We start from the raw sequence: 22693 nt of genomic DNA, 5'->3' as shown, positions 1-22693 counted from the left end.
ATCTTGTCTTTTTCCATCCCCTTTAAATGAAGTTGTATTTTCTTCTGACTGTCCTTTTTCTTTCTTTAGGGGCTCTGTTTGCCTTCGAGATGCTCTGCAGCATGCTTGGAAAGCTCTTCGAGCCGTATGTGGTTCATGTGCTGCCTCATTTGCTGCTTTGTTTTGGAGATGGGAACCAGTACGTGCGAGAGGTAAGATGCCTTAACTTTCCGAGAACATACAGTGTTAAGAGAAAACTGAAATGGAATGGGTATAAATACTGTTTGTAACTAGGCAAATGGAGAAGGTGACCTATCCCTGGAGATACCACTAATAACAGTTTGATCATCTTAATAGCTGAAAGCATCTTATTTCATTGGCCATTAATTGGGAGCTACTTGGCTAGCTGCATCATTGTACTTAGACAATTACTTTACATGAAGGCTTTGTTCCCATTGAGTCTCTGAGGAAGGAAGAAACATGCATTGTGACACAGCTTGTAAATATTCTCTTCTCCTTGGAGGCTGCAGATGATTGTGCCAAAGCCGTGATGAGCAACTTGAGTACTCATGGAGTGAAGCTGGTTTTGCCGTCACTTCTTGCAGCACTAGAAGAGGAATCTTGGAGAACTAAAGCTGGTATGGAGCAATATCCAACTGACGTGATTGAGAGTAACCCGCAGGTCCCTTCACTGTCATGCCCCTTGTTTATTCCTTCATTCCTACAGACGGCCGAGATGTTTACTGTCTTGTAAGGGACCGTGCAACTTCTGAGATACAAATAAGTTCCCTGACACATTTGAGCGATTTTTTTCCCCCAGCAAATTCAAAGGACGCTTTTACCCTCTGTCTCTCTGGAAGTTTCCTCACCACCTTCTTTTCCCGGGTACAAAAAACCGTTTTTAGTGTCTAAGTGGCACAGAGTGGCATAATGCATTTTGGCCATTCCATGTGTTCTCTGACTAGTAGATTTGAATTTGAGGTAAATGTGATCAACTTCTCGTGTCTCCTCTTAATGCTGTGTATTGTTTTGTGGTTTGTCCTTTTTTTTTTTTTTTTTTTTTTTTTTTTTTTTTTTTTTCTTTCTTTTTGTGTACTTTTTGCACAGGATCAGTGGAACTGCTGGGGGCTATGGCGTACTGTGCTCCCAAACAGCTCTCTTCCTGCTTACCCAATATTGTCCCAAAACTTACTGAAGTGCTCACAGATTCTCATGTGAAGGTGCAGAATGCAGGTCAGCAAGCTCTCAGGCAGATTGGGTCTGTCATCAGGAATCCAGAGATCCTGGGTAAGAACTGTCTGCAATCTCTTATGTCCTGACGTAACCATGGTTTATAATAACGAGGTTTATATTCACAACATTTAAGATTCAATTCAAATGTCTGTGGAAATTAAACGACTCCTAGAACAGTATCTAATGAAAGCTGAGCAGCAGTAGTGGGCTTCAAGGCTTTTTGAATGCTCCTATCCATTTTGTTAATAGGGTTTTTTCTCTGTCCCTAAGCTGTTAGTTCTGTAGAAGGATCTGAAACATCCCATGAGAGAACACCAGGTCACCTTGATATGTGGCTTTGTTTTGTGTACAAACAAAATCTTTTCTCTCCTGTTTAAAAACATTCAGCAATCGCTCCAGTTCTGTTGGATGCTCTCACTGACCCCTCCAGGAAGACCCAGAAGTGTCTGCAGACTCTACTGGATACCAAATTTGTCCATTTCATTGATGCTCCCTCCTTAGCACTGATCATGCCAATTGTTCAAAGAGCTTTTCAAGATCGTTCCACAGACACCAGGAAGATGGCTGCCCAGATCATTGGGAACATGTACTCCCTCACTGATCAGAAGGTACAGTGCTACAAATGCTCTCTAACTGTATGCTGTACTTACTGTGTGGGAGATAAGAGAGCAAGCACTAGAATGAGTTTATTTGGTATGGGGATTTTTCTGTTAAGGTAGACAATCAAAGAAGCTGTATGGGTTCTAATATTAAATGTATATAAATGAACAGATAGTGGCTGTAAAGACAGTGACAATTCTCAGGTGCTTAAGACTGTCAGCTTTGTACTTTGGTCATCTATTTATTACCAGATTTATCCCTGCGAAAAGGTCTTGTAATTTTTACCATATAAGAAATGCCTTAACAAACAAACAACCAAACCCAGTACCAGTGAAACACAGATCAGTGGCTTACAAATGGACCCATGGTTTGTTTGAAAAGCATTTGTAGAACCTCACTGTAGGCTGAAGATCTGTGTTTAATTTTTGTGCTGATAATCTCTACCTTAAACCTTGTGTAAATGTTAAGAGTTGGATTTTTTCCTTAGATAGGAAATTCTGGGTTTTGAGTGATCTGCACAGAACTAGTGTTGGTTTTTGGACTTGCAGAACAATTCAGTGTGCTTATTTGCAGGGCTGTGAAAGCAACTGATTAAGCTCTCAGGGTGTTAAGGGTGATTGCTAATGTTATTAAAAAAGGGTCTGAAAATGTAGAAGTAAAAAAAAAAAAGCAAAAGTAAAAAAGTAAAGGGACTGAATGCCCTTTACATGAAGGTGACTTGTGTTTCTTTCTCATTTTGAATCTAGTTCTTACTCTTCGGGCTCTTTGTTTCAGGATCTGGCTCCTTACCTACCCAGTGTGACTCCTGGACTGAAGGCATCTCTGTTGGATCCTGTACCTGAAGTAAGTCTTTTGTACAATTACAGTTTGTCCTTCAGTGTGTTAGGTTAGACTTTGTCCTAATCTCCTGTAGATCTGTAATCACTCTGACACATCTATCTTAGTAACTTTGGGTATTTTGCAAATCTCTGTTTCTCTTGTCCGTTAGGTGCGTACAGTGTCTGCAAAGGCACTGGGAGCCATGGTGAAGGGTATGGGGGAATCGTGCTTTGAGGATTTGTTGCCATGGCTGATGGAGACACTGACATACGAGCAGAGCTCAGTGGATCGATCTGGTGCTGCTCAAGGTAGGGACAGCTGTGTCTGAATACTGAGCTCAGACTTTCTCCTATTAAATCAGATTAGTTGCTTGTTTTGTGTATATCAGCTCTGTTCCCTGCTTCTTTTCCCCAGGTCTGGCTGAAGTTATGGCTGGTTTGGGGGTAGAAAAGCTGGAGAAACTTATGCCAGAGATTGTAGCTACTGCCAGTAAAGTGGATATTGCCCCACATGTACGAGATGGTTATATCATGATGTTCAACTACCTGCCAATTACTTTTGGAGACAAGTTCACTCCTTATGTTGGTCCCATCATTCCTTGTATCCTTAAGGTATGTAGTAAAGGCCTGAAGAGTTTTATTTATTAGAACATAAAAAGAAGCCTCCAGAGTATTTTAAGCATCATTTCCAGTGGTATGTGTAGAGACTTGTCCAGCATGGCTGGACTGTAAAAAAAAAAAAAAAACAACAAAATAATTATTTCTTCTTCCAAGTTATTTGCTTGTTGTCTTTTGCAGTCACTAGTAATTTATTGAAATCACCTTTGTGCAACAGCTTTGTTCACAACTCTATAGTTCATTTACTTTTCACAGCAGAGAGAGGAAACATGGTTTTGTTTTCCTACTGTTGGTTTTGTATATTGTGCTGAAAAACCCCAGCTTTCACAGACACCTTTCTGTCTCTGTTCAGGCACTGGCAGATGAGAATGAGTTTGTGCGGGACACTGCTCTGCGTGCTGGGCAGAGAATCATAAGTATGTATGCTGAGACTGCCATTGCACTTCTCCTGCCACAGCTTGAGGATGGCCTGTTTGATGACTTGTGGAGGATAAGGTAAGGGATAACCATCTTATCCACAGACATTTCTTTTTCAGTTGAAAAACTGGAGTATTCTAGAGTCCAAGTTGCTCCTGAAAAAAATGCGGAGACCTCCTGGAAAGCAAAAACAAGTGTCTCCCTTTGCCTGTTGATTTGAATATGATTTTGAATATGATTTGAATATGGTTCATTATAGCACTGAGTCTGTAAAGCCCTGCCAGCTGTGGATCAGGTTTCCTGGTACCTGCAAAGCATTCCTGCTAGATTATTAATTCTGGTAGTGACTCTGAAATGCACTGCCAAGGCAGTTGATGTGGCAGTATGTAGTCCTCATATATTGGTTTTCATTTTTCAAAATGGTGAATAAGTTATTGTTCTCTGGTGTATGGAAATGTGCAGTGGAGTGCTCACAGCTCATAGCAATACCTCAAAAATTAGTTGTACTAAAAGGCTTGTGTCATCTAAGTGCTGATGAGTGCATTTATTCCAGGTGGCTGTTTTTTGGGTTGAGACAGATACTGGCAATGTCTTGTTCCTTTTTAGAGCCCAGGCTATTCCCTGAGTCATTGCTTTGATACGAGAATTCTCTCAGCCCCTTCCAGCTTGGAATTCATTCCTTCCCTTTCTCTTTAGCAGGCTGCTTCTCAGCCATGTAGACAGACTGATCTTGCATATTGGCCCAAGCAGCATCTCAGTGCTGACCTAGCTCTCTGCCTTGCATTTTGCTCACATCTGTATTTAATGTACTGTCCTATTTGGACAGGTACTGCCTGAAAACCCTGTTGCTTCTGTTACCAGGTTTAGCTCAGTTCAACTCCTTGGAGATCTTCTATTCCATATCTCAGGAGTCACTGGAAAAATGACCACAGAAACTGCCTCAGAGGATGACAACTTTGGAACAGCCCAGTCTAACAAGGTAAAGCTGTTCTCGTCTGTTGTGCCTTTAGTTTTTTTCAAATTTTCCTTTTTTCCTTTTAAACCAGCATGGAAAGCATGCTGGAAAGACATACTGAATAATAATTTATTTTGGGTTTTTTTGTAAGTTTCAGGAGTGGATAATACAATTTTGTGATTTTTTTTTTTTCAGGCTATTATAAATGCTCTTGGTGTGGAGAGGAGGAACAGGGTGCTGGCAGGGCTGTACATGGGCCGCTCTGACACCCAGCTGGTAGTGCGTCAAGCCTCCTTACATGTCTGGAAGATTGTAGTCTCAAACACTCCTCGCACACTGCGTGAAATTTTGCCAACCCTCTTTGGGCTTCTGCTGAAATTCTTGGCCAGTACTTGTGCAGATAAGCGAACGGTGAGAGACTGAGTAATGCCTTCCTGTTCCTGCAGGTGACTGTATAAACTAATCCCTGAAGAACACAGGATAATTCTTTTCTATAAACCACTCCAAACTGTCGTTAATGTCATTCTGAGCATGAGTATGTATGAGTGTTCTCTTTGCTGAAGGCAACTGTGATGAGAGTAAAACTATTTTTCTATGGTTATTTATAATAGCAGTGTTTCCATTCCTACTACTCTGTCTGTACTGTGAACAGTAGTTTATGGTCAAAAGTTAACATTCGTTCGCAGTTCATCTTCTTAAATGTTTTCCTGTTTTATAAAACTTAACTAATATATTTTTGAGGACAGGTTGCAGCACGGACATTAGGAGACCTTGTCCGAAAGTTAGGAGAGAAGATCCTTCCTGAAATCATTCCTATTCTGGAAGATGGACTGAGGTCAGACAAGAGTGATGAGAGGCAAGGAGTCTGCATTGGGTTGAGTGAGATCATGAAATCTACCAGCAGGGATGCGGTAAGTTACATGTGGAAAGTGAAATCTCCAGTTTCCTAGATATTCATGTTATGACGCAGGTATCACACTTGAGACAGAATAATACAGCTAGTGCTTGTTTTATGGACTGAATTCGGGGCTTATAACTAACATGAGTTGCTGTTCAGGCAAATGTATGCGTTTGTATCTGTTGGTAAATTCAAAACATTGCACAGCTCTTACTTCTATGAGGTATAATAATAGCAATCATCCACTAGGTAGCCTTAGAGCACTGCAACTATTTGTCTTGATTAGTCCTGATCTTCTTCCAATGTATTTCAAGCAAACTGCAATTCGGTTTCCGTTGTGCAAATTCTGTATTCTTAACTACTTTACTGAGATGCATGTGTTTGTTGTGCTTTAGGCATTCTGTAATTTTATCTCTACATCTTTAGGTACTGCTTTTCTCTGAGTCCCTCGTTCCTACAGTGAGAAAAGCACTCTGTGACCCTCTGGAAGAAGTCCGAGAGGCTGCAGCTAAAACATTTGAACAGTTGCACTCAACAATTGGACATCAAGCTCTTGAAGATATCCTGCCATTTTTGCTGAAGCAGCTGGTAAGCATTGCTCACTCAACATTACTCAAGAATTTGATTAATGATGTTGTAGGACAGGTTTTGAATAATTAGCTTAAAGGAGAAGCAGGATTGTACTGGCAGACCTTCCAGGGAATGGCAGCTCTGTTTCGTTTCCTCCATGGAGTCATCTTAGCTGTTGGTGGGGAAGGTCTTGTGGCTGAAGCGTAGGCCCAAGAATTGCTACATAAGGCTCTGCTAGAGAATTGCTGTCACCTGCTTAAGTTGCTTGGCCACCATGCCTGATAAGAAAAATCATTCTGATGTGACAGAAGAGCTTGGTTTGGGTTTTTGCTGTATGAGAGCATTTTGGGATAGAAGGACTTGTGTGTTTGCTATATGATCAGATGGTAAACTGTCACTTGAAATAGGGTTTAGCTTGGTGTCACAAATCATGTCTCAGGTTTGTATCTTTATCATTCCCTGTAGGATAATGAAGAGACATCTGACTTTGCTGTGGATGGTCTTAAACAAGTTATGGCTGTCAAGAGCCGTGTGGTGCTGCCTTATTTGGTGCCAAAGGTACAATTGGAAAGAAATTTTTAAACTTCAAAACTGTGTTTTTTTCCTCTGCTTGCTGCCAGTTTTCTTTGGACTGATATGCCAAAAGGAAGAGCATAGTTTGAAATTTTCTTCTGATTGTATGCTCAAAACATTGTCATTTGGGTTGTGATGCATTTAAACTTAGAAATTTTTTATATTGTAGATGAAGTGAGATTCCTTCTGAAAAAACTTTGTCTCTTTTTTTTTTTTTTTTTTTTTAGCTGACTACCCCCCCTGTGAACACCCGTGTGCTAGCTTTCCTCTCATCAGTGGCAGGGGATGCTCTGACTCGGCACTTGAGTGTCATCCTGCCTGCTATGATGTCTGCGCTGAAAGAGAAGCTGGGGACCAGTGAAGAGCAATTGGCAAGTAGCACAGCTCAGCTCTTTGTTATGACAGGTTGCCTGAAGATAGAGCTTCGGGTTTACTTCCCAGCACAGAATCTGTGTTCTCTAGATTCACAGATTGCATGTTTTAATTCAGTCCATTAGCTTCTTCAGGATGAGTCTTTTTGCCTGGTGGCATATTGTGAGTCAAAAAACATATGCTTTCCAAATCTATTTGTATCCATATAAAAGTCTCTTTGGCCTGCAACAAGATAAAATTCTCAGTTTACTTCTTCTTGGAGAACTGCCAGTGTCTAGTTAACTTTGTATTTATTCTTGGTATAGAAGACTGAGAGGTTAAAGGGCTGAAGGGAGGAAATCTCCTGTTTTGCATATACAGCACTCCTGTACTGCTTTCTGAAACATCTGGTATCTGGACTCCAGAGAATATCCTGGAGTTGTGATTGCTGATAGACATGTACATAAGTTAGTGAATTAGGAACATTAGTGACACAGTCCTGTTGGCTGTCTGCTGTAGATGCCCATTAGCTCAGCTTCTAGCCCCAAGTCTGCCTGGAGATCTCTAATGTACCCACAGATGTGCTTTTAATTAGTATTATGACACACAGCATTAAACTGTCTAAATAAAATAAATGTTATCTGACAAGACTCAGTCTCTGCTGGGTAAGATGGGGGAGACTGAGCTACTCTAATTTTTGTAAATTAGCCCTTCTGCAGCTGAAGAGTGACCCGTGCAGCAATCAGTTCAGCAGAGTTTGGTCAGCTGTTAAATTTTGAGAGTTGGTTATACACCTATCTCTGCTCCAGGATTGAATCGAGCCTTTGGTGGTGATATGATCAGCTCTTTAAGGAGAAATGATTAGCAAGTGGAACATGTTGTAGTATTTGTCTAAGAGATAATGTTGTGGATAACGTGGAAAAAACCTGGGACTAAATCTGGCTTTGTTCTGTTTGAGAGTTAACATAAAGTTAATTTGGACTCTTTAGGAGATGGCAAACTGCCAGTCTGTAATCCTGTCTGTGGAAGATGACGCTGGACAAAGAATTATAACTGAAGATTTACTAGAAGCTACTCGTAGCCCTGAGCTGGGAATGAGACAGGCAGCAGCTGTCATTCTGAATATCTACTGCTCCAAGACAAAAGCAGACTATACTGGTCATCTCAGGAGCCTGGTTTCAGGCTTGATACGTCTATTTAATGATACCAACCCTGTAGTTCTGAATGAAAGCTGGGATGCACTTAATTCCATCACCAAGGTGAGAGGCAGCTTAAAAATTTCCAGTGGTAATAAGAAAATGGGGATAGCTGGTAAAATACTGCCTAAATTGAACCTTCTGTTCTGATTGTAAACTACATTGACATTTGCAAATGCTGCAAAGATTTGAGAGTTGCAGGATGAGATTGACTTCAGCTGTGTGAGTGAGGAGGCAGGGAACAGGTGTCTTTTGACACACCTGAGAAGAATTCACAAGAAATAGCTGGTTGCTATGTTGCTTCATCTTTGTCTTACCCCTCTCTCCTGCAGAAATTAGATGCGGGGAACCAGCTTGCTCTTATTGAGGATCTGCACAAGGATATCCGGATCGTAGGGAACGAGGCCAAAGGCGAGCATGTGCCAGGATTCTGTATTCCTAAGAAGGTAAAGTATCAGGATGAGTGTGGATTCGTCACAGCCACAATACCCCACCTTTTGGGGGAACTGATTGATAGGACTTCATAGCAATTACAAGCAGTGACTGTTTGGGCATTCCAAACCTGTATGTTGGAGAGACTTTTTGTAGGTTACTGCTGCTCTTGAGTTACCCTACAGAAGACTCCTCTTGTAAGAAGATCTTTGACAGTTCTGTTATGCGTGTAAGTCATGGTCGCTGGCTGCTTTTTGTGGGGGAGTAATGCTGGACTTCTGTGCCAAATTTCTCTGGTTTAAAAATTCCCTTAGCTGCCACCACTTTTCTCATAGCAACTGGCTTAGTAAGGCATAGATGCATGAAATCAAACCAAATAAAAGTAGCTCTGTAAATGTGGAAGCAGGCAGCTGAAGGTCAACAGGAAATTGAGAGAAACTCTCCCAAGTTTGTGCATCTGGTGTATAATGGGAGCAAAAATAAGATACATATTTTTCGCATCTTAGCTTCTAAGTTTTCTTATCCAATTCTCGTGACAGGGAGTGACTTCCATACTCCTGGTGCTGCGGGAAGGTGTTTTAACTGGTAATCCAGAGCAGAAGGAGGAGGCAGCAAAGGCTTTAGGGCTGGTTATTAAGCTGACTTCTGCTGAAGCTCTTAAACCATCTGTGGTGAGCATTACCGGGCCACTTATTCGGATCTTGGGAGATCGGTTCAGCTGGAATGTCAAAGTGGCTCTGCTTGAAACATTAAGCCTTCTTTTAGCTAAGGTAAGATTCAAAGTAATTGACTGTGGTTAGTGAACATTTTCCATGGTAACCTTCAGAAGTATCTGTTGCTGTTCATGTAAATACAGCTTGGATGTCTGCTGGTGATGGCACTGTAACTTGATTGTATTCTTCCAGTAGCTTCTAGCCTACCAAAAAACCTCCCAATGCTTGAATCACTGGGCTTTTAGAAATATTGCTAAATGCTGATTCCACTTTCAAGTGATTAAAAACTACCAGGTAGTTAATCTCTCCTGTGTCCATCGTTTTTATAAATTAAGTGCAAAGATGATCATCTTATGTATCCTTGAACTGAGTGGAGCTTTTTAGTTCTCTGGATACAAAAAGCTGATCGTGATGGTATAAAGTCTTCCAACAATGTTACCTTTGTATTTCAGTATACAGAAAATAAGATTAGATTTGAAAGGGATAAAAATTGCACGTTTTTCCTATTTTAGTAGTGTATGAGGTCTGAATAAGGGCTGTTTGTGATAACTAACTGCTATAGAAGAGGTCATGCTGTTTTCAGGCTTTGATTTCTAGCCACTGTTTCAAACTTGAATGCACCATTTTCCTTTCTTTCATCTCTGGTATAGGTTGAGATTGCTCTGAAACCATTTTTGCCCCAATTGCAAACAACCTTCACCAAAGCTCTACAAGACTCAAACCGTGCTGTTCGCCTTAAAGCTGCCGATGCTCTTGGTAAACTCATTGTCATCCACGTGAAGGTGGATCCTCTCTTTACGGAGCTACTGAATGGAATTCGTTCCAGTGATGACTCTGCCATCAGGTAAGTTGTACTTGATGTCTCAGACCTTCCTGCTTACTAAGTGTGACAGAAAGGGCTAGGATGAATGAACAGAACTCCCAATTCTGAGAGTAAGATGTACTTATTAGTGAAAGCAGTTGATTGTTAATCAAGAGTTGTAAAACAAAGAATGTGGATGATAAGGACTTCCTGGATCAGAAGCTAAGCTGTAAGAGTGTATCAGGAAGTATTGCTTTGCATCTGCCTAGTTCTCCTCTCTCCTGCACGCCCTCCAGGAACCTGCTGCAGCCCACTGTCAGAGGCTGTATGGTCTGTCTGACCTGAAGTAGTGTGGCTGTTCTTGTATCCTAAGTGCATAGATCCCTAAGAAATGAACTTCCTGATTTGAGAACTTTAAAATGTTTAGTCAAAAAATATGTATGTTGTAACAGGCAGACACAAGTACACAAACATGGAAATATTCTCTAGCATGGAGTTTTCAGCAATGCAGAGCGTTTCAGTCTCCTAAACTGTAAGGCACGTTAGTGTAATTGCTGTGTAAGAAACCATTCCAAGTGTCCAGAGCTCAGTTTTTTTTCTTCAGGGTGTGGGGAGAGGCGGTGTCTTGACTGTACGTTGTGATCACTTCTAGGGACACAATGCTGCAAGCTCTGCGGTTTGTAACACGAGGAGCTGGTGCAAAAGTAGATGCTGCAATTAGGAAGAATATCAGCACAGTGCTTCTGGGGATGCTGGGACATGATGAGGTACTGTTTCAGCCAGCTGAAGGATCCCTGCTGTAGACAGTCATCTTACTAAATTTAAAATCTGAATTTTCTGACAGAATTATTTTCTAAAACAACTTCCAGGGGAAATTACTAATGATGGAGTGAAAAGAAACTTATATAAAGTCTGTAGTTGGGCGTTGCTCACTAAACTGAATAAAGTCTGTAAAATCAATCTCATTGCAGCCTTGTAGTGTGTTAGCTGAGAGTCAGGTGCAAGAACTAGAGATCTGTAGCCAATCACTGGTAACTGAAAATCTGAGAGTTAAATGTTTCCTTAGCAACCCTATATGTGGGTTTGACCTGCAGCTCCTCACCAACATGTTTGAGGCAGCTCTGAAGTCAGGATTTGCTTTTTATCTTGGAGAAGACTTGCAGTACCTTCACTATATGCACATAGGTTGTTTGTAGGCTCTCAGGTAGGGTTTGTCATTTAGTGTGAGAAATTTTTCAGGTAATGGTAGATTTTTCTCCAAAAAGCAAGAAGCTCTGCAGGTTTAATATAGGGTCCTCTATATATGGCAGATCACAACAGTATCATCTGTGAGATGAAAATTAATCATCTAGTAATTTCTTCCTTATGTTTTGGTCTGTGCAACATTGACATGCAACTGTTGGCATGCTAGAAACAGAATAACTGAAAAATTGTTACTGGACAGTAAGTTTCAGTAGAGGAGTGAGTAGTGTTGGGATGGTCACATTAAGCAAGCCAAAACATCAGAAGCCTGGAAGTTTTTTAATTAAAAAGTAGAATGAGTTTATCACAGAGATAAGCTGGCTAGAAGTAATGCTTACTTTGTAGACTGAATCTAAACACGTCTTTTAAAACATTAATTTTCACCTTTATGGCTTTTCCATTTAACAAATCAGAATTTATGTAAGGTCTGTAATACTTCAGTCTCTTGCTTGTTTTTTTGACTGTGGATTTGCCTTTAACTTCCATTATGTACAAAAAACCTTGCAAACTGACAGCAATCCACAGGTAGTAGGAGTAAAATACTACTAATAGTATTTATTTCCTCCTCCTCTTTTTTTTTTTCGTATAATTTTCTGTCACTTGCTTTTCTTGCCGCTTATCTCTGATGTGTATAGAGCTCAACAGGTGTTACTCTTTTCTTCCTTTCTCCGTTAGGATGCCACCCGCATGGCCTCAGCTGGCTGCTTAGCAGAACTGTGTGCGTTTCTGTCGGAAGAGGAGCTCAGTACTGTTCTCCACCAGCACTTACTGGGTAGGTGAAGCTGTTCATAGTGACTGGAACTGAGTCTAAAAGCAGGGAAAGATTCCTTCCTAATCACTGGCTCAGGAAAACTTTGTGACTAAATATTTAGGTTATCTATTTATTGTGACTTATTATTTAGGTTATCTTTATCTTAAACCTGAATCTCTACTCTAAAATTTTCTTGTACTTTTCTTTGCTCATGGCTGTTCATTTGTACACACTGGCACATAGTTGAGCACAGCCTGGTGGTTGTAATTTGAAGCCCTGTACTTTTTTTCTGAATTTGTTTTCATATGCGTTGATGAAAGTACCAGCATGGCTGAGTGATTGCCAGTGCCGATGCAGAGATGTTGGGAGGGAACAAGATGCTCAGGCAGGGTGGACGGGAGGGCTGTTCCACCTTCTTTGATGGCACTGTGATCTTAGATTGGCTTATGCTTGCTGCAGACCACATCTGATACTTCTGGAGAATTAACTAATTTGCCTCTAAGTTAGATAAAAGCATGAATTTTGTAGGAACTCATAGTGGTTGGGAGTGCTGTGGGATTGTTCTCCTCTATGGAATTGAAAAGGGAATCTGTTAGCTAGTTTCAAATTACAGATGACCTAAAATTTTGTTAGTCAAAGTTTGTGCAATTCTGATGACAAGCTCCTTCATGCAGTAAGTGATGTGGTGCTGATTATGTGTGACCAAGACCGTCAGAAGTAACTGGGTTGAACAATACAGAGTCACTTGTTTGTGTCTAATTTCCACATCTGCCCAGAAGGTGTTCCTGTCTGGTAGAGGTGGTGCATTTCAGCACTGCTTGTATGCTTCTGGGGAGGAGTGGAGGAAGCAAGGCATTGCTTTAGATGCTGCTTGTTATTTCATTTTATGGAAGTGAATTGACGAAAGCTTTCTCAGATGAAGAGGAATGGACAGCAGGAGCCTTGCTATTGTTCTTTTCTTTCCTTTGCAGCAGATATCTCTGGCATTGACTGGATGGTGAGACACGGACGAAGCCTGGCTCTCTCCGTGGCTGTAAATGTAGCTCCTAGCAGGCTGTGTTCCCCCAAATACTACAACAGTGTTCAGGAGATGATCCTCAGCAATGCCACGGCTGACAGGGTAAGTGCTACATGAGAGTGGGCGAGTTCTGTTGCAAGTTCTTGTTGGGAGTGGTTTTAAAAGGTGTGCAGGGTCCCTCTGTTACCAAACAGAACAAAAATTGCCAAGCACAATCTGAAGATTATCCCTTGGTGAGATGTATTTTTTATAGTGAAATTACACGACTGTTCTGATCTCTGTGGAGATGAAGATTAAATAATCTTCAGCTGCAGAATAGCTTTCATTTGGAGTAAATGATGCTTCTGTTTCCCTATTAAAGTTCTCATTCATGGTCCAGGTTTACAAGAAGTGCAAATATTTCATTTTAGGAGGAAGATTTTAAATCTAGGATTGAATGAGTAACTTGGTATAGGGAACCTGGGGGCTCTGTGGGGCCTGCCACCTCATTTCATGTGGCTTATTGTCGCATTTTGATTTTTTTTCATCATATTATCCAATAATAAGTCAGTTTTCTTGCTTTGCATGCTACAGTTTTTTTTGAAAGATGGGTTTAGTCTTCCACAAATTCTTACCAGCCCATGAGCCTAGTTATAAAGGCTGTTGAACTCTGCTGTGGTAATACCAGTTTTTGTCTTTACGTTGAAGATTCCTATTGCGGTTAGTGGCATCAGAGGGATGGGCTTTCTTATGAAATACCACATGGAAGAAGGAGGGAACCTACCTCCAAAACTTTCCAACCTCTTTATTAAGGTAAGACTTTTTACAATAACTACCTGGTGTTGCTCTTGTGATCTTTCTTTGAGCTAACTCACAGGTGGCTTTCTCTATCAAATCTCTGTATAGTAACCCAGCATGAAAACTGAAAATGTGGTTGCCTTAGCTTGTGAAGCTCTAAATCCCCTGATCCCTGAAAATATAGATTGTTTCTTTTTGTGGCAAAGTACAGAATCACTTTAGCAGCCTGCTTTGCAGATGTGAATACAATACCACTACCCTTGCTGTAATATGGAAATGTGACTTTTGATCTTTCTGTGGTAAACTTCAGTTTTGATTCTTATCAATTAATTTTTTCTTTTGCAGTAACAAACAGCTGACAAAGAAGCAGAGAAGAGGGGGGGGGGGGGGTTGTCAGGGGGAGTTGTCAGTATTTTAAGGTTGCTAAAAGTCTAATGGCCTTTGTCAGAAGTGCATCAAATACCAGCTCTCACCTTACCTGATTTTGCTGAAGTATTTTGTGACTTCCATTATTGTGAGAGTAGCTCCGAAAGACTGAGATAAGAGAGTATTGAAGTTTAACACTTTTTTTAGTTCATACCTAGTTAAATATTCTACCTCAAAATGCCTTTCTTTCTTGGTTGTTCTTTTCTTTTGGTGTGTGCGTGTTTTGTTTTGTACGCCCTGCCAAGTGTCTTTGGATTTTGAACTTTAGAACCTCTGGATGTTTTTAACATCTTAGAAAAGATAGGGGGAGAGTGAGTGAGGGGTAGTGCTGGAGTGGGAAAGCTGTTTTTTATTTTGTCTGTCATCTTTGTTTTAAATAAAAATGTGTTATACTTTCAGGTTTTATATTTCTTCTCAATTTACTTGAAAAACTATGAAAAATGCAAGTTGACATGACGCAGGCCATCATTCTTCAAAGCAGACTTTTTGTTTGAAATCCTACACTTATATATGAATTTGTATCATAGTAGTGTATTCAAATATAAGTATCACAGCTGTCACAATACCTTTATCACAGTATTAATAATGCAGTTAACGTTCAGATGTTAGCTTTCGAGTTCTAGATGTGTTGAGATTAAATAAAAAATACAAAGCTCTAATTTATTTTTTCATTTTAAAATGAAATCCGCTGTTGAAATGTACACTACTCCAACCAGAGATCGACTTGGCTGTTGCTGCTGGAGTGTATTTTACAGAGGTGCTAACACTGTCAGCTTTTACTGCACTTAGTGGTCACTGTCATTTCCTGAGACAACTGAGAGAAATGTGTGACCCTGTCATCAACCACATTTTTAGAAGTTTTCTTTTCAAAAGGTGTCTTGTTTTCAAGGTTTGATCTTCTTTTACTGTTACACAGTTTAGTCAGACTTGTTGGTAACAAGTTTGTCTCCTGTTTACCTGTGAGTTGAAAATTCTTGTGATAGTTTAAAATACTTAAACCAAAAAAAACCCAAACTACTGGTTTAAATACCTGTCCTTGGTGTATCTGAATTTAAGTCATCTTTGTCTCCTTCAGTGTCTTCAGAACTCATCCAGTGACATAAAGTTAGTTGCAGAAAAGATGATTTGGTGGGCAAATAAAAACCATCTTCCCTCACTGGATCCTCAGACAATTAAACCAATTCTCAAAGCGCTTCTGGACAACACAAAGGACAAAAACACCAGCGTAAGAGCCTACAGCGACCAAGCTATTGTCAATCTTCTGAAGATGAGAGCGGGTGAAGAAGTGCTTGAGGTATGAGGCAGAAGAAAATGTAATCATTGGTGGAAGGCTGTGTCACAGCACTCTGCGCATGGCTCAGTGTTGTGCCTGGAGCCTCTGGATGTCCTGGCAGCCTCTCACAAAATAGATGGAGTGGGACATTCCTGTTAGCATTTAAGCCTTCATCAGTATTCTCATGCTGAGCCTTGAAGAAATAAGCAATACCAATACTGTACAACCTTACAGTGCAGTATTAATAAAAGGAAGGTATTTGACATACCTCCCATGTGGAAAGCCTTGCTTTCCATGTGCCTTAAGCCTTTACTGCACTATAGTTACCTTACCTAGGACTGCTGGTTTATCACTTTTGTCACTTGTATAATCCTACTGCAGCTTTACTGGTGCTAGGGGGAGAGTATTTTTGGATGGATTACCTCGTACGTCCATTTGTAGACCTCTTTTCTAAGTCTTAGCTGCTTTTGTGTAGTTCCCATGTCTGGAATTATAAAACCTGATGAAGGATTTTGGTATGTTTGAAAGATTTTAGATGAACACAGCTTTTAAGGCACTTACATTTATTCTTATTTTGAAGGGTCTGTCATAAAGAATTGGTAATTGGTGGTGTTTTCCTTCCACAGTCGGTTTCCAAGATTCTAGATGCTGCCAGCTTGGAGCTTCTCAACGAAAGCTGCAGGAGGTCTCTGAAGAAGCTGGCTGGCCAGGCTGACTCTGATGAACAGATAGATGATACTATACTGACGTGATAATAAAGCTCCAGAAGACAAGAAAACACTGAACCAACCGCTGCATCAGCATTTCAACTCAAACACCTATTTTAAATGTTTTCATTTTTGAAAATGTTAATTCTGATGGGATTTCATGAAAAGGACTCCCAGAGAGTATTTTAGTATCAAATATACCAGAATAGCCTTAATTAGACCCACATTAGCTGAAAATTGAAAATTTGGTCCCCTTTTTGAAACAGATAACGCGCAAGAAACAGATATACTAATCAATACTGGTAAATTGTGGCCAATTGTGAGATGTGGCTAGAGCACATCAGGCTTAAACTCTGGTGACACTATTTCTTTTCCAGGGTCTGTGCAAAAACTCCAGTACTGGAAGTATTGTTGGTCTTTTCCACAGACCCTGTAAAGCACGAATAGAACTCAGTGAAAGTTAAAGCGTATTGTTTTTGTGTACTGCTAACTTGCTGCTTGTGATGGTTCTGAAGACTGAAAATCCCTGTAAAACAAAGTATTTAAAATAGCCTTAGAAATCACAAATGCGAAAGGGGGATTAAATGCAGTCTGATTAAAGAAGGAACATTTAATAAAGGTTCTGACTTTGATCCTTCTGGTGTAAACTGTTCTTTTTACAAATTCATTTGTCAACAGCCTTACACTATGATTTACTTTTTGGACCTGCTTTTTCTAGGGCATAGTTTGTGGAGTGGGTAGCACTGTAATTATAAAAACCTTTTGCAAAACTGAGGCAAGCTAGGGTTTAAAACTGAGCCAGAACTGACATTTAATGAAATTTGTAAGTAATTACTCCTATTAATTTCCAACATATTTTTGGCTACAGACAGCTTTTTTAGTTATTCAACTTGTGAAAATTCCTCTATTTTTATGTCTTCAAAGGTTTCACAAAATACTTGGCACTTTCAACATACAGCGCTTTTTTTTTTTGTCAGTGAGTTGTACTGCTCCAAGAAAAGCAGTATTTTATTTTACCTGGCCACATGTATTCTCTCTTTTAAAAATTCATTTTAATTTACTAATACCTTTTATGCCACTTGATGGAAATAGTGAAAATCTTGGTGCAGAATACAAATTTTTAGAAGGAAAAATGAGCTTTACATTCTATGTAGAGTAATAGTTAAGTGAGCCTTACCTATTTTATGAAACTACACAGAAGTTGGCTGCACCTGAGAAGCCAGAGCATTAAGATTTGCTGTTTCAAATGTGGGGGTGGTGTGCGTGTGGGGAATCTCTCTTGCATGTAAACCATGATGAAAGGGAGGAGAACACAACACTACACATAAAATTTGAAAGCATAAAATGTAACCACATGGGAGCACCCATTCTGCTAGAACCAATTTGCTGATTGCTATGGCAGTAGCAGCAAAGAGAAAAACATTTGATCTTACTGATGCCTGAGCAAGATACAGTTGAGTAGATGTTTGGGAGTGCTGTGCTTTGTTCTGGTCAAAACTACAAGAACCTGTCAAAATATTCTTGATGTTACGTCATCTTCTAACCCTGTAGTGTAGGCTCCTGGCTACAGAGATTTGCTGTAGGAGTCAGTGGAATAGTGTTGGAAGGGACTTGGGAAAATGAGCTATTCACCCCTCACCTCAGCTCCAACTAAACCATTCCTAACTGATCTCCATATAATTGTTTTTTACAGCATTGTATGATGGAGAGTCCATAACCTCTCTGTGCCATCTATTTCATTATATAAACTTTTCTGACTGTCAGACCCTACCTTGTGTCTAAAAAAAATCCTCCTTGCTGTTACTTGAGACAATTACTGCTTGTCCTGTTCCCACAGACATTGCAAATAGTTCATTTTCCAGCAACTGCATCAATGTTCTCACTCCTGGATGAAACAAGTTTAGATTTTTCTCAGTCTTTCTCATAGATTTTCATGTTTTCTAAACTTACCCAGCTGTCCTCTGCATTTGTTCCATTCTGATTCATGCTGGCCTCATGGTGTCCACTGCTGGACTGGATCTTCTAGGGGAGAAGATGTCTTTGCAAGCCCTATGTACCACACTGTTGTCTATCCCAACACAAGGTCTGGGTGTTCTTTGTTTTGCAACAGTTTAGTGTTGTTGATGTGTTTGTTTAGTTTGTGATCACCTATGAAGCTAAGCTACAGAATTGCTCTTTGGCTATTTATTTTCAATCTTGTGTTTATGTAGTTGGCTATTAGTACAAAACTCCAGCACTTTGAGCTTGTTGTACTGAAATAGTATTCTATGTATTTCATAATAGCTCCATTCTGAGGGTAGTTTTTAATTCTGATTTTGCCTTCCAAAATACTTGCAAATCTTATGCCATCTTAACACTTAGTATTTTGTGCTGAATTGGTAACAATATCAAAGAATGAAAACTCAACTAAATGCTTGTAAGGATTTGGCAGTCTCAGGGCACTGGAATTAGTTTCACCTATAGTGAAGTAGCTGTATTTTGGGATGACAGAGCAACAGCAGTTAAACCATGCAGTGCAAAAACTTCTGTGCACTGAAACGTACAAAATTTTATGCCATTCAGAAACTACTAAACTGGTGGTAAAAAGCTCAGTGATTGTATTGGAATCACTCCCTTGCAAATGTAAAGGAAGAAAAAAATTGCAAGTTTCTCTGAAGAAGGGCTGTTTGAGCTCTTGATCATGGGCACCTTGGCTTACCTATTTTATCTTGGATTCTAATTGATGCTTGTTCTGGTTTCGGCTGAGACAGAGTTAATTTTCTTCCTAGTAGCTGGTGCAGTGCTGTGCTTTGGATTTAGTGTGAGAATAATGTTACTAACACACTGATGTTTAGTTGTTGCTAAGTAGTGCTTATCCTAAATCAAGGATTTTTCAGTTTCCCATGCTCTGCCAGTGGGTGGGTGCACAAGACGCTGGAGGGGGGAGCACGGCCAGGACATCTGACCCCAACTAGCCAAAGGGATACACCACACCATGGGACATCATGCCCAGTATATAAACTGGGGGGAGTTGGCCAGGAGGGGCCGATCGCTGCTCGGGGACTGTCTGGGCATCAGTCAGCAGGTGGTGAGCAAAGGCTTTGTGTGTCACTTGTCTTTCTTGGGTTTTATTTCTCTCTTTTTGTTATCTTCCTTTTCATTGCTATTATTAATTATCTTTTAGTTTATTTCACTTATTAAATTGTTCTTAACCCACAAGTTTTACTTTTTTTCCCCATTCTCTATGGGGAAGGGGGAGGAGGGAGCAAGTGGCTTCATGGTGCTTAGCTGCTGGCTCCACATAAATACATGAAAGAAAATTACAGTTAAGTAGCCTTTTTTATTAACTTGTTAATTGTTACTTTTAGCTAATAATATTTTTTGTTATTAAGGGTATTCTGATTAATATATTTCCACCTTACATAGCAGCAAGCAGAAAAATTCATTCATCTTTCCAAACAGCAGCTGAATTTCTAGACTCTGTTTAGTTTTTTTCTGAGGGGGAGGAGTAAAAAGTAGCAGCTCACTTGCACTTCCTGAGAATATGCTGATTTTTCAATTACAGTGAAACACTGAATTTGGATTTTGATAGCTATTTTTCACTAAACTATTTATACACTGCAATATAATACATCAGAGGTAAAATACCCATAATTTTTGCCACAACATGAGATATGATAAATTGATTGTGCCAACTTGGAGACTAAAGAATTAATTTTTTTCTCATTTCAACTGTCTTAAAAATACCAGTTGTCAGTAAAAGATAATTTTTCCCCACAATTGACTGTAATAACATCTTTGAACTGTCAAGCAATTGTCTCTGAGTGACAGCTGAACTGTGTGTAGTTCAAGATCAAAAAATAATTCATGAGAGATGGTTAAACTTAAAAAGTGCTAAAAATTTCAATGGAAAAGAGACAAATGTGAATGCATAAAATATTAATTTTTTTTTTTTTTAGGTAAGTCACTGTTTGTACTGTCTGTTTCATTAAGTAACATCATGCTGTCTTACACTTTTCACATGACAAGGTTTCATGAGCTTAAAAATAAAGGTAATATGAGTTATTGTAATTTTGGGTTTGAGCTAGTGGTTTTTATGCTGGATCTCCCCGCAGCTCTGCAGTGTCCTCAGCTATCCTGATGCTCGGGGCACATGTTGGGTCATATGATGGGTTGCTCCAGTGATTTACTGGGGTGGCTAGTATGTGGTGGGGGTTGCTTTAGCACTGGGCTAGGTTTGGGCTAGCTGCAAACCTAGCAGGGCTTCTGTGAGCTTAAGTCTGTTAAACAACACATGCTCATGTCTGGTAACACTCCAGCCTTTCTCTTGCTCCTCAGCTACAACATATATTTGAGAATAATGCAAAACGAGCTATAGTGTGTGGTGTTTTAAATGCGTGAGTTGCAGAGTGAATGTGAGATGGAGGTCATCTTGGATGTGGATTTTGGGATGTGTGGGACTTGACAGGGGTAAGATTTGAAGGCTAGAATACTTTTTTGAAGGTTGAGATTAAGGAAGGTTTATAATTAAAACCAGAGACATTAGCTATATTTGATCAGAAGTACTTAGAAGATCCAATTTTACGTGCTAAAAAAAAATCTTCAACCCAGACATGCTATTTTAGCCATACTGGATTGGTTTGTTTCCAGATGAATTGCATACAAATTGGACAAATATAACTGTAGAACCACACCACAATATTCTCTGCAAAAGAAATAGGAAATTAGAATTGATTTGAGACAACTGCCTTAAAAAGTATTGCTGTTAACCAAACCCTATTGTATAAATTCAGAGAAAAGGGTCAATAGCTTTCAAGTCAATGTTAAGGGAGAAAGCGATACTGCTAAAAATTGTCATTATCTAAGAAACATTCACAGATCACAGAACAGTTGTAGCTGGAAGGCACTTCTGGATTTCAGCTAGTCCAAGCCCTATGCTCAAAGCACAGTCCAGTAGAGCAGGTTGCTTAGGGCACTGTCCAGGTGTGTCGGACTCAACAACCACCCTGGGCAACCTGTTCTGGTGCACAAACACCCTCACAATGTCACTGATAGTTTGCAGTCAGGATGTCCCACTGATTTCCATCTGTTACTTGTCCTTGGGTCCTACCAAAAAGATCCTCAAAGCAGGTGCATCCTACTCTTTAGACATCTTTAGAACAACTGATTAGATTGTAATTATCAAAAGCATTATGGATTGGTATTTTCAACAGTCCTTTTAACTGTCCTTGATTTCTGTGTCATCTTTCCTTTGACCATAAGGGTCTCTGTTCTTCTGTGAAAAACAAATGCATTTTAATGAGATACTTGTGTCAACGAATTGTAAACTTACGGTTAAAATTTTAAAAATCAACTTAATTAAATAATGTCAATATTTTGGTTTGAATCTATGCTAAACTAAAATTACTTTTAAGATAGATGCAATACCTTAGCACAGTGCCTTTTGTTATTGTTTTTACTTGTCTTGAAAAGCCTTAATATCTGGCAAGTCCTAAGTAATTTATGTATTCTACATCAACACACTGCACTGTTTGCTCTCAAGAGTTCTTTTTGTAGAAAAATAATCAAAGAGAAAACCAACACTCTTCTTATGGCAGGTCTCCACCTAGAAGGGGCGATCACCTCAGAAATTGTAGTCTTGCAGTTTGCCTAGTCATTATTTGTGCAACCGATAGCAAAATTACTCAGGCTGTTTGTGCGTTACGTAAGAGTGCTGTTTGAAACTGTGGATTTGGGCTGTGGATGGTGCAGGCACAGCTAATGTGTGTGAGGTCAAGGCCCTTCCTGAGCCATATATAGGCACATCTCTGGATTAAAAAAACCCTCAGGAATCTAATTCCAGACCAGCCTGAATTGCCAGGCCAGCATGACACACCTGGGTATTTCATATCACTTTGCTGTGGGCTTCCTCACCTGCAGGTGAAGGCTGTGATGGGATCTGTTTCTGTAGCTGTGAGACCTGATGCTTTGGTGCACAAGCATCCCGAAGAAGCAAAACACATTCCAAGCCACTGTGCTCTGCTCCCGTGCCTTCCCGAGAGTGGAGCTGACAGTGCCTGAAAGCACTGGGGCTCCCACACACCTCTGGTGCTTTCCGGGTGCTGGCCGTCCCTCCTGCTGCATCCACAGGCCACATGTGAGCACCTGTGGGGGCCGAGCTGCTGCCTGCCAGAGGTGACCTGGCGGCTCAGCACAGGGAGACGATGGGAAAGCAGGCACGGGCCGCAGCGCGGAGGAGAGAGGCCCGCAGCCCCGCCAGCCCATCCCTCCAGCGCTGTCACGGCCCGAGGCGCGCCAGGCTCCCTCACCCCGCCGCACCTTCTGCGCAGGCGCGGCCAAGGCGCCCCGTAGGGGAGAGCGCACGC

At 40.4% G+C, this 22693-nt stretch overlaps 1 protein-coding gene across 1 annotated transcript in view; it reads left to right on the top strand.

Annotated features, from left to right (window-relative positions):
• GCN1 (GCN1, eIF2 alpha kinase activator homolog) overlaps window positions 1–16996 on the top strand; it is a 40792-nt gene extending 23796 nt beyond the window's left edge. The window contains exons 34-57 of the mRNA XM_026859708.1: window positions 70–191; window positions 503–617; window positions 1087–1266; window positions 1600–1820; window positions 2587–2655; window positions 2801–2939; window positions 3046–3242; window positions 3601–3743; window positions 4527–4644; window positions 4816–5031; window positions 5367–5531; window positions 5945–6106; window positions 6554–6646; window positions 6889–7032; window positions 8002–8271; window positions 8541–8654; window positions 9180–9410; window positions 10004–10197; window positions 10808–10922; window positions 12073–12169; window positions 13120–13268; window positions 13854–13958; window positions 15445–15663; window positions 16269–16996. Coding sequence (XP_026715509.1) covers window positions 70–191; window positions 503–617; window positions 1087–1266; window positions 1600–1820; window positions 2587–2655; window positions 2801–2939; window positions 3046–3242; window positions 3601–3743; window positions 4527–4644; window positions 4816–5031; window positions 5367–5531; window positions 5945–6106; window positions 6554–6646; window positions 6889–7032; window positions 8002–8271; window positions 8541–8654; window positions 9180–9410; window positions 10004–10197; window positions 10808–10922; window positions 12073–12169; window positions 13120–13268; window positions 13854–13958; window positions 15445–15663; window positions 16269–16394 — 3704 coding nt within the window. The 3' untranslated portion in view covers window positions 16395–16996. The remainder of the gene's footprint in view (window positions 1–69; window positions 192–502; window positions 618–1086; window positions 1267–1599; window positions 1821–2586; window positions 2656–2800; window positions 2940–3045; window positions 3243–3600; window positions 3744–4526; window positions 4645–4815; window positions 5032–5366; window positions 5532–5944; window positions 6107–6553; window positions 6647–6888; window positions 7033–8001; window positions 8272–8540; window positions 8655–9179; window positions 9411–10003; window positions 10198–10807; window positions 10923–12072; window positions 12170–13119; window positions 13269–13853; window positions 13959–15444; window positions 15664–16268) is intronic.
• The last annotated feature ends 5697 nt before the right edge of the window (window positions 16997–22693 follow it).

The sequence above is a fragment of the Athene cunicularia genome (genome assembly GCF_003259725.1).
Source record: "Athene cunicularia isolate RWA chromosome 15 unlocalized genomic scaffold, athCun1 chr15_part1, whole genome shotgun sequence".
NCBI lineage: Eukaryota > Metazoa > Chordata > Aves > Strigiformes > Strigidae > Athene > Athene cunicularia.
Note: the sequence above shows the minus strand (reverse complement) of the source record. Positions and strands in the feature narration are given on the sequence as shown.